A 12,187-nucleotide genomic window follows, 5' to 3' on the forward strand; every position below is an offset into this window, starting at 1 on the left:
TGTCTTTAATATTTCATATTTTGCCACACAGAACAAAGACAATAAATTGTACTTGGAATTATTTTTTAATTATCAGGAAATTTCAAGCTCTGTGGTTAAATTTGTATCTTAATTAACAACTATTAAATTGAATATATTATTTATATTATTATACAATTATTAACAACACTACCACTTCATTTTTTTGATAAATTTGAATGATAATTACCTGTAAAAACCAACTGGTTTATAACTCGAGAGAGTTTTATAAATATTGACAATTCTGCACAAGCTGGAAATATGGCCCTTCATTTACACTGATTCGACATTAGTATTCACAAGCTTCCAATATATAATAATATTACAGCCTTCAATATACTGTTCTGTACAAAATTTTACATTTCTCTTGTCTGCATATTTAACAACTGGATTACAAGTTTGAGTTGACCAATTGACTCTTAGAAAATGAGAACAAGTGCTGTAAACTATTATTATAGACTATATTATTGTTTTAGGAGAAACCAACAGATGCACTACCTTCAATGGTCCAGTTTCGAGTTCACTACGACCCAGCGTGCAAAGAAAGTACTGTCCGATAGCCCGGGGCTAGTGGATTTTGCTATCGGGCTAGTGAATTCTGTTTTTAACTTGCCCGACGGGCAAGTATTGTTTTATGAGGAATTTGAATAAAAGAAGAAGAAAACGTTTTTGGGACTAGCTGAAATGACGTCTGGGCTAGTAAATGCTAGCTTCAGCTTGCCCGAATGGCAAGCTGTAAAAATGATTTTCTTTGCACCCTGCTATGACCGCTGAATTAAAGAAGTGACGACACATTTTTACAGGCTTAGCCTCCATCTGAAGTAATAAATTCACAAATTCCAACGAGAAAAAGACCTGTTTATTACTCTGTCTATTGGGTATATTCAAATTTCAAACACTTACTTGCTAGAATTTCTGAATATTATACTTTAAATCGAGGCTAACCTTGTATGAATGTGTTGGTAATGTTTGTATTCAGCGGTAATTTTTAATTCAAAACTGGGCTATTCTATACAAAGCATGTAAAAAAAAAACCAAGCCATTTAGAAATAATTATTTATAACAGCAATTTTTTTTAATTGATCATGAATCATGAGCTAGTCTTTTCTTTTTGAAATCTCATAGCAGCAAGGGCTCGCAGGCTAAACATATGATCAACATCTAGACCAGTCATTCTTTGAACTCGGAATAAATGATTCTCGATACCTTTCTTGTCCATTTGTAGTTTTTGCCTCAGTTTTACCGCTGTGTCCAACAGTGGTATCACATAAGAACATAAATAATCATCTTGAGCTAAATCAAGAGCTGCCATTGCATAATGCTCAGCATCTTCCAGATTGTCTTGAGCCTCAAGTACCACCACAACTGCTGCAAGAGTAGCTATAATCTCTCTTACTTTGTCACACAACTTCACTTGAAGATGCAAGCTGTTTAATAACAGTTCTAGGGAATTTTTTAATTCCCCACCTATTAAAAAGTCAGTTGCCTCTCGTAAACCTGGCAGATAGAAAAACTCTCGGAAAGCTGGATGTTGGCGTACTTCATAGTGTTGGTATATAGTTTGTAGGAATGCCTGAAATTCTACCCGTCTGGATTCAATTAATTCAGCATCCAAATTACTCTTTTGGCCAAGAACTCTCTTTGGAAAATTAATGTCCTTCAAGATGGTTGGAAGGTCTTTTTTGAGTGACTTGTACAGAGCTCTGAAGTCTGAGTATCGTCGTTCCACTGAGACCTTGTCTTTATCAATACCCATTTCTGTTCTCAAGACCATAATACAATAAAACTGAAAGAAGAAATTTATTAAAGAAAGTGAACCTCAAAAAAAATGTCATTACTGAGGGTCTACAGTAAAATCACCTGGAAGTTGGTTTTAGATGAAGATCATTAACTGGATAAATTATTCCTTTAGACTTATAAATTAAAAAAGAAACATTTCATATTAGGGCAGGTTTTTGTTTAAAAATGATATTCAATAACAATATGGTTAGAATTTACAAGCACCACTCGGCTCCTTTTAAAAATCATTAAAACAATCATTATCAAAACATTCTGATCCCAGTTTACAGTCAAGATAGGTCAAGTGCATACTGATAGATTCTATAAACAAATTCACTATTTAAAAATGAAAATGTTAGTAACTATACTAATATTCAATATTCATTTCCTCATTCTTGCATATGTAATGAGCAGTAAATTCACACTTGAGACAGTTAAAATTTCTTTTTAGTCTCAGTATGCCATAAATGTCTTCATAGGAATTTTATCCATAATTCAGTGGTTGAATGATTTTTCATGCAATTAATCTGACCAAATACAGAGAAGCTGTAGTCTTAAATTCACTGCTTATATTGCATGCAAGAATTAAGAGATTTGAATTATTTTGATACCTGAATAGCATAGCGTAGCGCAGCAACTTACTGAATCAATTTCCAAAAAGAAACATTAACCTGTTCACTGAAGCCCCAATATCCACATATAAATTCTCCTGATTGATCTCGATATATTTCATTTCCATAAAGAATTAGGTTTTTGAGAGTTGGAATTTGATAAAAGATAGAAGCATTTACCGTTGAGTAATCATTTTTCTATATAGATTTAGCCAGGGCTAAAAGCAAAGCTGTCATTAATATTTATAGTTTACTTTTTTTACTTTTTTTAATTGCAATCTTAACTAAGGCAGGTACTTACAGACAGCAAATTACATAGAGGTAATACTCTGAATGGTGCTTACAAGTTGACACTAACACTAGAATTTCTTGGGGTATGCTTGACCCGGCTTGTGACTTTAAACCGTAAATTGATGTACTTACCACTCGCTTGCTTTGTTCATCTATCCTGGGTAAAAACACATCAAATCTTACATTGCAAGGGTCGTTGTAGATAGATATGCCATGGCCTTTACAAATGCTCTCTAAAGAATCAACATCTTTCTCCTCATCATCAGAATCAATGTCACCAATATAGACAATGCCCTTTTCTAAAAGTACAAGAAAAGTCAGTGCTGGCCTGCCTAATAAAAAAAACTCAAGTGTACAATCAAACTGAGGGGCTGATCAGCATTACATTTTGGGTTGCACTTAGAAATCAGAGGGTACCCTACAGGGTTCTTTAATCCAGTCATCCCACCCCTATTAGTCGCTCAATCCCATAATCCTAATAGTTATTTTTGGCATCCCCATCTCATGCACACTTTCAATCCCCAACCTCGCCCCCAATTTTGCTAGAAATCCTGAATCCTAGCCTTCAAAGAAGGCAAATCTCAGATCCCAAAAAACTTGTTGGGGAGACAAATCTGGCAATGAGTTTGCACATTACATGATCATTGGATGACTTGTTTGGTTAACGAATGCCCTCCCTGTGTTCTACATATCTCTCAGTACTTTGACGTCAAAAACTGAGACCCCCTACCCTACAAACAGTAATGTGTTAAGCAAGCCAGTCTGATCATGATTTCTGAAGTACAATCCTTGCCTCAAACAAATGATATGCCCGCCGAAAAAAACTTCTGGAGAAATATTCCACGCTGGGCAAATGATAATATATTACTGCGCTTTTCACAAACATGCAAACTCTTAAGTTCAAAAGCCGCCTTCACAATTGTGTTTTTCGCTGCCGTCAATCATAATTACGATCACAAGCAATGAACCTTGAAACACAGAAGGTCTGTTAAGATGATTGACGGCAGCGAAAAACGCAATCGTCAGTTGGCTTTTGAACTTCAGAATTCGCATGTTTGTGAAAAGCGCAGTAACATTTGTGGTCCAAGTTAATACAGTCAAGTATATGAAGTTCCCTCTCTAACAAGGATTCCTCCTCCACTCTCTCTTTTAGCACCCACTCCCAACCAACTCCTGCCACCTTTTACCTTCACACTGAAAAATTTTCACAAAAATTGTGCAGGTGACTTTAATCATAAGCTAATCAAAGAATGGTTGATTTGAAAAAAACAAATTTTCTTGTCTGTCCTCATTAAAAAATCTAGCATGGTTCTTACGTTCTGCCAAATCAAATGAGCCCTCCCTTTAAAATCATTAAATTCATAGAGTTGGGGAACAAAACATTTTTTCAAAAGCCTGAAAAAGGTCAAGTGCCTCGTTAACTAGAGAATGGATAAAAGTAGAAATAATTTTCCTACTACCACGCTCAAAAAATTTCACATTTTGACAGGGTCCCTCCAAAAACTCCCGTGCAGCTTTTTCAAAATCCCTTCAGACAGAAAATACTTCAGGAAGACAATGGAGTGTTTCCAACGGAAAGCAACCTTTCATTTTCATACAAAAACAGAAAAAATTGTATCGTTTTCAAACGAAACATTTACATGTAGAAAAAAGCGAAGTCTAATTTCTTGGTTTGAAACCACAAAATCTTCCCACTCAAGCTTAAGTACTTTACAACTTACTACGAATTCGAAGGAGTCTCCATAAAATAAACAACGATCAGGCTTCTTGAACCGAATCGAAGCTTAAGTTGCACCGACAGGAAATTTTTTTTCTACCGATATATAGAGCATCAACCGATAAATCTATTTTGCTTCTAATTTTGATAAATTTGAAAATTAAAGACAACTAGATTTTCTGTACACGAGGGGAGCTAAATTAAAGTTTCCAAGAGATAAGCGTAATTTTGCGAGCCCATCGAAGCGTATCGGACCTTGAATCTTTTTACTTCGAATCTACAATGTACACAGTTTAATTTAAGAGGTTGGCATAATAGACACTGACCTCCGGGATGAATTATAGTTCTTATGGGATTAACAAGTTGTCCATTGAAGGAAATGCTGTCAGACGAACTTTCTGAACGGTCATCAGGGTTTACTTCTGTGCAATCATCCACGTACCACTGGCACCTCGCCTCCATCAACATGCATTTGATCGTGCGTGATCGAAGGTAAACCTTTTATGGCTGATGGCACGTCAAACGGAACGGCATTATGGGAAGTTCGCGGTTTCCTACGAAAAGGCGGGAAATAATGAAACGGAAAGAATATTCTTCCTCATAGGTATCACCGAACTGGCAAAAACACATCATTTTGTAGTTTCCTTTGACCGGGTTTTGCCTTTCAAGGTCATATTGAATGCGCGTGATAGAGTGGCGCGAAGTGAGAAGAGTCAGACTGAAAAAACCGAGGACCCGGATAGAGAGAGTTCTCTCGCCATTTTTTAAAATTTTTTTTATCTTTTTGCCCTGAACCGTTCCAATTTATTAAGCCATCGTGGTTTCCCACTTCGCATCAGTCTCTTTAACAACGCGACCTGACGGCAAGTCGGTAAATCTTAAGAAAATTTATGATAAGAAAGGTGTTTTTTGAATTTTAGGGGCCTTAGGTTCGCGATCGTACACGCGGGTTTTAACAATTACTGCCGTACGTTACTTAAATACAAGGGGTATCAAGCAAGCAAAACAACACAACAGAATAGAAGATTGTAATAGATATTCAAATAGATATAGCCCCCCTCCCCCTCCCCACCCCTTAACCCCACCCCCCGCCAAAAAAAAGGAAAACTAAACAACCTCGTCCCCAAGCCGCTTTTCCCTGGCTTTGGAGGAAGCTGAAGGCTAAAGATTGACCTCAATATGTAGCCTGAATTTTATCCGATAACTTCGAGTCGTTATCACTCCCTCGAAGTAATCAGATTAAATTCAGGCTACTCAATATGCTCAAAACTGAAAATGAAAAAAATTCACGTATCAGGGAGAATTACAAGAGTTTCCAGGTGTCATGATTATGACGTTATCCTCCATGCTAATTATCTCTGAAATAAATAAGGAATACAAGTTTTACCACTCTATCGATCTCGGTGACAATGTGTGTCATACACATCGGTGATAGAGGTAAAATTATTGCTTTTTCGTACTTATTGCTCTGATTTTTGGTGACTATTACATTGTAACTAAAAAATACTCCCTACGAAGTCTTTGTCATATTCGTCTCGCTGTTATTCTAGAAATCATAAGTATCCTCACAATTTATTCTCTTGATTGAATGCCAGCCCTGAATATGAATGCTGGGTCAAAAGCTTGTAGTTATCAATAAACGTTATAAGCAAGAGACATAGCTGTCAAAGCAATAAGTCAAACCATTCCTTGGGGCACTTATTTGTCAGAACTGGCCAGCTGGAGACTGGTCGCTTTGAAAAGTAATGAAATTATCATTTTGTCTTTTTCTCAAAATTTTCACTATCACTGCTGGGAACACAATTTAGGAATAGATTGATCTGGCAGCAGCTGGACCGAGTCCTGATTTAAAATGGAATTCTTTTCAAGGCGGGACTAGTGTTGCCAGGCAGTTCTGGCAAATTGTACAAAAGGGACCCAAAATAAACATCACTTTCAAACAAACACCCAGTCCAAGACAAAGTTTGAAATAAATGCCTCTGTGACGGGGTAAAATGTAAAAAAGGCATAACAATGTAACAAAACGTGTCTTCAAAATTTTATACAACTCTTTTTTATTTGAGAAAAAACAAAAACCTGTACAAACAAAAACATTAAACTTTAAAAATGGATAGGACCAACAATCTTGATAAAATACATCCCCCTTGCCAGGATATGCAAAATATATAATAATTTACAATCTTTATTAATTTACGTTACTATACATATCACCCTGCAGTGTGCAGTAGTCTCTCTGCCTTCCACTGCAACTAGTCAATACCATTAAATGGTCATTTCCTTTAGTACATCAACTTGCCCCTATAGTGTTCAGAGAAGAGTTTTTATGTCGCATCAGGATTAGTAAATCTGACAAGTCATTTACGATATTATATTACTTTCTCCTCGCTTTTGCTAGAACAAAAAAAAATGGGAAAGATAACAGACTGAGGAAAATTATCTTTACACACTGCGACTTACAAAATAAATTCATGTATGATGTAGAATCGACTTAATGATCATTCATATCTTACCGTGTGGGCGAGGGCTAATGAGGATTTGTGATTTGAAAGGATATCTTATAAGAGGCCCCCACTCTAACATCTGATGCTTTTCAGTGACCCCTAAAAAACTACAGAGTTTTAGTGAACAGCATGTTGCGGGGCCCCTGACAAAACTTTTATACAGTTAAACCTTTTCTATTTGTTTCTAGACTACATAGCTGACAGAATATTGTTTGTTGGAGTTCATGAGAGGTTTGGTGGGTTTCTTCCCCATTCTTCTCGCTGGCTGCTTCACAACTCCTCTCCCTCAATGCACCCTGATGTGATGACCCTGTCAGCTACAAAGGCTAATATTTATTTGCTTCATGTTGCATTCAACTTTCAAAACGTAATTCAACTTTCAAAAAATAATATACACTGAAGGAAGAGACACTGATAATATTGTTATTGTGATGCTGGATTCTTACATAGAAAAAAGCCACTACAGTGCTAACAGTATTCCCTAGCTTATAAATTTTCTTTTAAACTAAAGTTGTTTAAGTCAAATTTTATTTAGTATTATTTTTTATTTTCCAAAATCAAATTTACTGCAATGCAAACAATAAAGTATGAAATAACAGATTATCTGCCACTTTCCCACCCATGGGACAATTTACAAGGAGGTATAACAAGGCTGTGCTCTAAGAAAAGTTAAAGGAGGCCCAGTGCTCTGAACCTGTGAAAATGCAGGTGCCTAGCTACCCTGCGAACAGAGTCTCCTTCGATCTTCCTAGATAAGTAGGAAAGATCGAAACGACTCTGCTAGCAGGGTAGTGCCTAGCATAATTTATTATGATTTCTATGAAAAAAACAAAGATTTCTGAACTTCCCAAGAGCAAAAGTAATGTGTCAGGGGTCACCGGGCATTGCTAGAACACAGTCCTGTATTAATGTACTAAAAAATTGTAAAATTTTAGGCACAGTTTCCTTTCTGATCATTGTAAGCTGAACTTTCTTGATGAATCCTCTTTCAATACAAGTCTCCTGCTTTAAAATGTTAAACAGTCACCACCTCCTACTAATTTTTTAGCAGTCAAAACGGCTACCCAGCATGCACCCATAACTTATGAATGCTCTCTTATTTCTCTCTCATTTCAAGCTAGGGATAAGAGATGGATAAAAGCACTAAGAGTGTAAAGAATGTACAAAGATCTATGATTCAATAAAATCTTTTCAGTTGTAAGATTTTGAAAACCTGCACATGTCTCACAGTTCCTTGTGATGTAATTGTCAAGTCAAATTAATAATAGAATCTACTTGGTCCTTAAAACTATGCTAATGATTAAAAAAACACATGACGCTAATCTTCATATTCATCTGTCAAACCTTTTGTGATATAACAGAGTTACAATGTTGATCATAGTTAACTTTCTAAGCAAAACATATTAAAAATGTTTCTTGTACTAGCTACTTTGTACATGTAATCTAACTACTTTACTTGTCAAACCTTGTAACAGCAAGTTCTCGGAGTGTGAAGGCATCATCAGCTTCTATTCCACTCATTCTTTGAACACGGTTTAAGTGTCTCTCAATAGTCCTCTTCTCCATTTGAAGTTTCCACCTTAAAGTGGCTGCTGTATCCAGCAAAGGAATCAAATGAGGACAGTAAAAGTCATCTTGTGCTAACTCTACTGCAGCTGTCGCGTAACGATTTGCCTCTTCCAATTTACTTTGGGCTTCATGTATGACAACAATTCCACAAAGAGTAGCAATAATCTCTCTCACTTCATCGCCCAACTTAATTTGGAGATGAAGGCTGTTTAATAATAATTTCAAACCACTTTTCAGTTCACCTCCTTTGAGTTTTTCTGTCGCCTCTCGTAACTCTGGAAGATAGAAAAATTCTCTAAAAGCTGGATGAAGACGTGCTTCATTACTGTAACAAATCTTTTGCAGGAATGTCTCAAAGGATGAACGTCTAAATTCAATATTTTCAGGGTTTAAGTTGCTTTTCTGTCCAAACAGTTTTCCAGGAAATGCAACATTTTCCACAACGCTTGAATGGTCCTTCTTGAGTGCTTTGTACAGGGCAGCAAAGTCAGAATATCGTCTCTCTATCAAGGCTCTATCTGTGTCAATCCCTTCAGTTCGCAGGACCATAAGGGAGTAAAACTACAATACAAATATTACAAGATGAGTAGAGGAAATTTAATTGGGTTCAGCCAACATACAGAAAACACATCACTGCCGGAGTCCCAGGAGCATCTAATCAGGATATGATGGAATAATCACAAGTGAAACTGGTGTATACAAAAGTTACAAAAAGAATGTGGAAATTATTCAACTTTTAAACTAAATCCCGTAGAGAAGGGGGAGATGATGATTACTCTCCTACAGAAGCATCTAATCAGGACATAACCTGAGATCAGGCTCAATTTTAGCAGCTTCCATACATTCTCTATCTGTTTTGAGCTGAAATATGATGAAATTCTCACTAGTGAAATTATTGTATATGTTGTGGTTCAATTTCATCTTTGGTTTAAATTTTATTTTCCTAATTGTTTCAAAGTCCTTAACATCCATTACCATACCCATAAACAAAGGAAAATAAAATCATTTAAAACCAAAGATAAAATAAAATCACAACAAGTTTATAAGAAGAATGGGGATACTAGTATTATTCTATCAAACCTCTTTCAGGGCATTTCCCACTATTTGTCTTACAGTATTTTTTTACTTATAAGGCACAGCATTTTTTCAACAAAAGTCTGCTTGATAGCTCTAAATCTGTTGTAATTTCACAGTGTGTCTTATAACCGAGTATCTTCGGGCAGCAAAACAAAAACTCTAAAAGCTCAAGCTGCTCATCCTCTTTTTTGTTATCAGTTTTCAATGTCTTCTACATCTTCTAAAGCTGGTATTAAGAATGAACAAATCGTTTTATATTATTATAATATTATTGGTATATATTATTGCCGGGACGTGATTACTCCCATACAGAAGCATCTAATCAGGATATGATGGACTACTCACACATGAAATTAGTGTATACAGAGTTTACAAGAAGAATGGGGAAATACATGTAATACTATTCTACCAAACTTCTTTCAGAAGCATTTGAATGCCCTGCTTCTGATCGGCCATAAAATTTAAGATTTTCAGACTCTGTTCCCAAAACTAATACATATCCTGTGTCCCATTTCAATATTTCTCACTGAATCTTTGGGGAATGCGCAACCACTAAATCCTGGGGGGAGGGGTCGCGATTACTACCCTACATGAGCCATGGTCATAGTTTTTGAGCCCTTTTATTTAAACTCTGGTATGGCTATTGACAAAGACATGAGAGTGTATATTGTACTTGAATTTAGAATAATATATCATTCATCTGGCCTTTAGCAAATTTTTTGGTTAGTTGGTCAAGGCAAGGTCTCAAGATGGGTTATGGGTTTTAGAAGCCAGGTCTGAGAAAAAATGGGTGTGGAAAACAGCATTATTTTGGTCTAAAAATAATAGGATAAGAATTTGCAGAACCGGGCAGCACACTCCCACCAAGAATTCCTAACATTACCCTCCACCACTCTCTCAGAAGGCATGACTGTGACTTCAGAAGATTCCAGAGTACAACAGAATTGTATGTTGTACATACCACACATTGCTTGCGCTGATATTCATGAATCCTGGTTGACAATATCTCAAACTTGATACTCTGAGGATCAGTAGTGACTGATATTCCACGGCCTTTACAAATGCTATCATTTGTCTCTTCTTCACTCTCACAATCACTGCTGATATCTTCTGGCACAAATACAATCCCTCGCCCTTAAATTGAACAAAATATTACTTGTACTTGAGAAGCATGAACTTACTGATGGATCTGAATGAAAGGGATTGGATTGGGCAGGGTGTGCCAAAACCTGTGTCAGTTTGCCTAGGACAGGCAGAAATTTAGTTCTGACATGTAAACCTTTCACATGACTTGTCTGTGGAACAAGAACATTTTTAAATAGAAAAAAATACAATTTGGAAACAGTTGAAAATTGACTTCAAATTTCAATAGAATTAAAATTTAATTTAAAGTCATAAAAGCAAACCTCATACTAGACAAAATAAGGTTAAACGTTCCTTTTAACTTTGCTGTACTGGGGCCCTTTCATTTGTATTTAAAGAGCTCCATTTAGCTTAGGAACCTTGCAAACTGTTTGGACAAGAACCTATGTGTTTTAGGCAACCAAATTTAATATAGTGCTTGTTGGAGGAACAATTAAATAAGAAAAGTTTCCTCTTACTCTGCTGGGCACCATGATTTTTAGACCAAAGGCAATGAGATTACACTTGAACCCCATTTGCAATCACCTCTTGTAACCACCTCTTATAAGCGAGCACAAATCGACAAAATTTCCCACTCAAACCTATATGATAAATGACCACCCCTTTAAGCGACTATGACCACTGTTTGGGCTCATAATTTTATAATTTTCTGTTGTTTTTAAACCTCTTGTAAGTAACCACTCGATGCATTTTCTGATCTCTGTGTATTGCGGCTGCATTTACTACAGAGTACTAACTACACATATTATCATATTTTAGATGAAATTGTATACCATAAATTCTCTTCCAAAAAGCACTGTAAATGACCTAATAAACCCCCACTTCCAAATAAATGCCCCTTATCTAAAAAATACCCTCTCTGCACTGTTAACATTTTATTAGATGCCCTTCTCTGATAAATGCCCTCCGTCTAATAGACACCCCATGACAATTACTCCAAAATAATATGAATTAGCAAAAGGGAGTAAAATCATTCAATTCATTCAGTTTTTTTATTGGTTAGCAAGGCTCTGCATATTTTATCTCGTTCAATGTCAAGTTCTAAGTAAGGATAGACTAATGTTGCAAACACAATAATCCTGAGCGAGGATTCTGACATCGATTTTGGGATTTGAAAGAGCCATGAGGATTCCTAGACATATCAACTGATGAAGCGGATATTCCGCTATTTATATTTCTCTCACTTGAAATTTTCGCCGAAGTCATATTATTTTTGTTGAGCTTGTTACAGTTTATATGAGAATATACACATTTCTCTTTTAAAGGCCTCCTACATGGACCCCTAAAATTAAATAGATGCCCCAAGTGTTTAGGTCATTTATGGTAATTGTCGCAGAAGAGACACTTGTAGTTCAATTCTCATAAGTAAACACCTCTCAGGCTGTTATCCACAACAGCTTCCTCGATCTGCATAATTCTTCACCCCATACGTATTCAATAATTGCTCATTATTAAATACCGTTACTTTGACACCAAAGGAA

At 36.1% G+C, this 12,187-nt stretch overlaps 2 protein-coding genes across 2 annotated transcripts in view; both read right to left on the minus strand.

Moving 5' to 3' along the window:
• Nucleotides 1-79: 79 nt before the first annotated feature.
• Nucleotides 80-4,916, minus strand: LOC140927893 (sorting nexin-20-like). Its single transcript, XM_073377593.1, has 3 exons — nt 4,743-4,916; nt 2,832-2,998; nt 80-1,804 (listed from the first exon to the last, which is right to left on the minus strand). The coding sequence occupies exons 1-3, from the start codon at nt 4,882-4,884 to the stop codon at nt 1,109-1,111; spliced, it is 1,005 nt and encodes a 334-aa protein (XP_073233694.1). The 5' UTR covers nt 4,885-4,916; the 3' UTR covers nt 80-1,108.
• A 3,020-nt stretch (nt 4,917-7,936) lies between these two features.
• LOC140925721 (sorting nexin-20-like) overlaps nt 7,937-12,187 on the minus strand; it is a gene marked incomplete at its 5' end in the record, with an annotated part of 4,774 nt that continues 523 nt past the window's right edge. The window contains 2 exons of the mRNA XM_073375615.1: nt 7,937-9,047; nt 10,525-10,697. Of these exons, the coding sequence (XP_073231716.1) occupies nt 8,370-9,047; nt 10,525-10,697 (851 nt within the window). The remainder of the gene's footprint in view (nt 9,048-10,524; nt 10,698-12,187) is intronic.

Source organism: Porites lutea, chromosome 2 (assembly GCF_958299795.1).
Source record: "Porites lutea chromosome 2, jaPorLute2.1, whole genome shotgun sequence".
NCBI lineage: Eukaryota > Metazoa > Cnidaria > Anthozoa > Scleractinia > Poritidae > Porites > Porites lutea.

What these genes read in the sequence shown, in the direction of transcription:
- LOC140927893 (XM_073377593.1), bottom strand. Translation starts at nt 4,884, where the DNA reads ATGTTGATGGAGGCGAGGTGCCAGTGGTACGTGGATGATTGCACAGAA. An exon ending in AACTATAATTCATCCCGGAG is followed by an intron (nt 2,999 to 4,742) that starts GTCAGTGTCTAT and finishes TTGTACTTTTAG; the next exon opens with AAAAGGGCATTGTCTATATT. An exon ending in ATGAACAAAGCAAGCGAGTG is followed by an intron (nt 1,805 to 2,831) that starts GTAAGTACATCA and finishes TTCTTCTTTCAG; the next exon opens with TTTTATTGTATTATGGTCTT.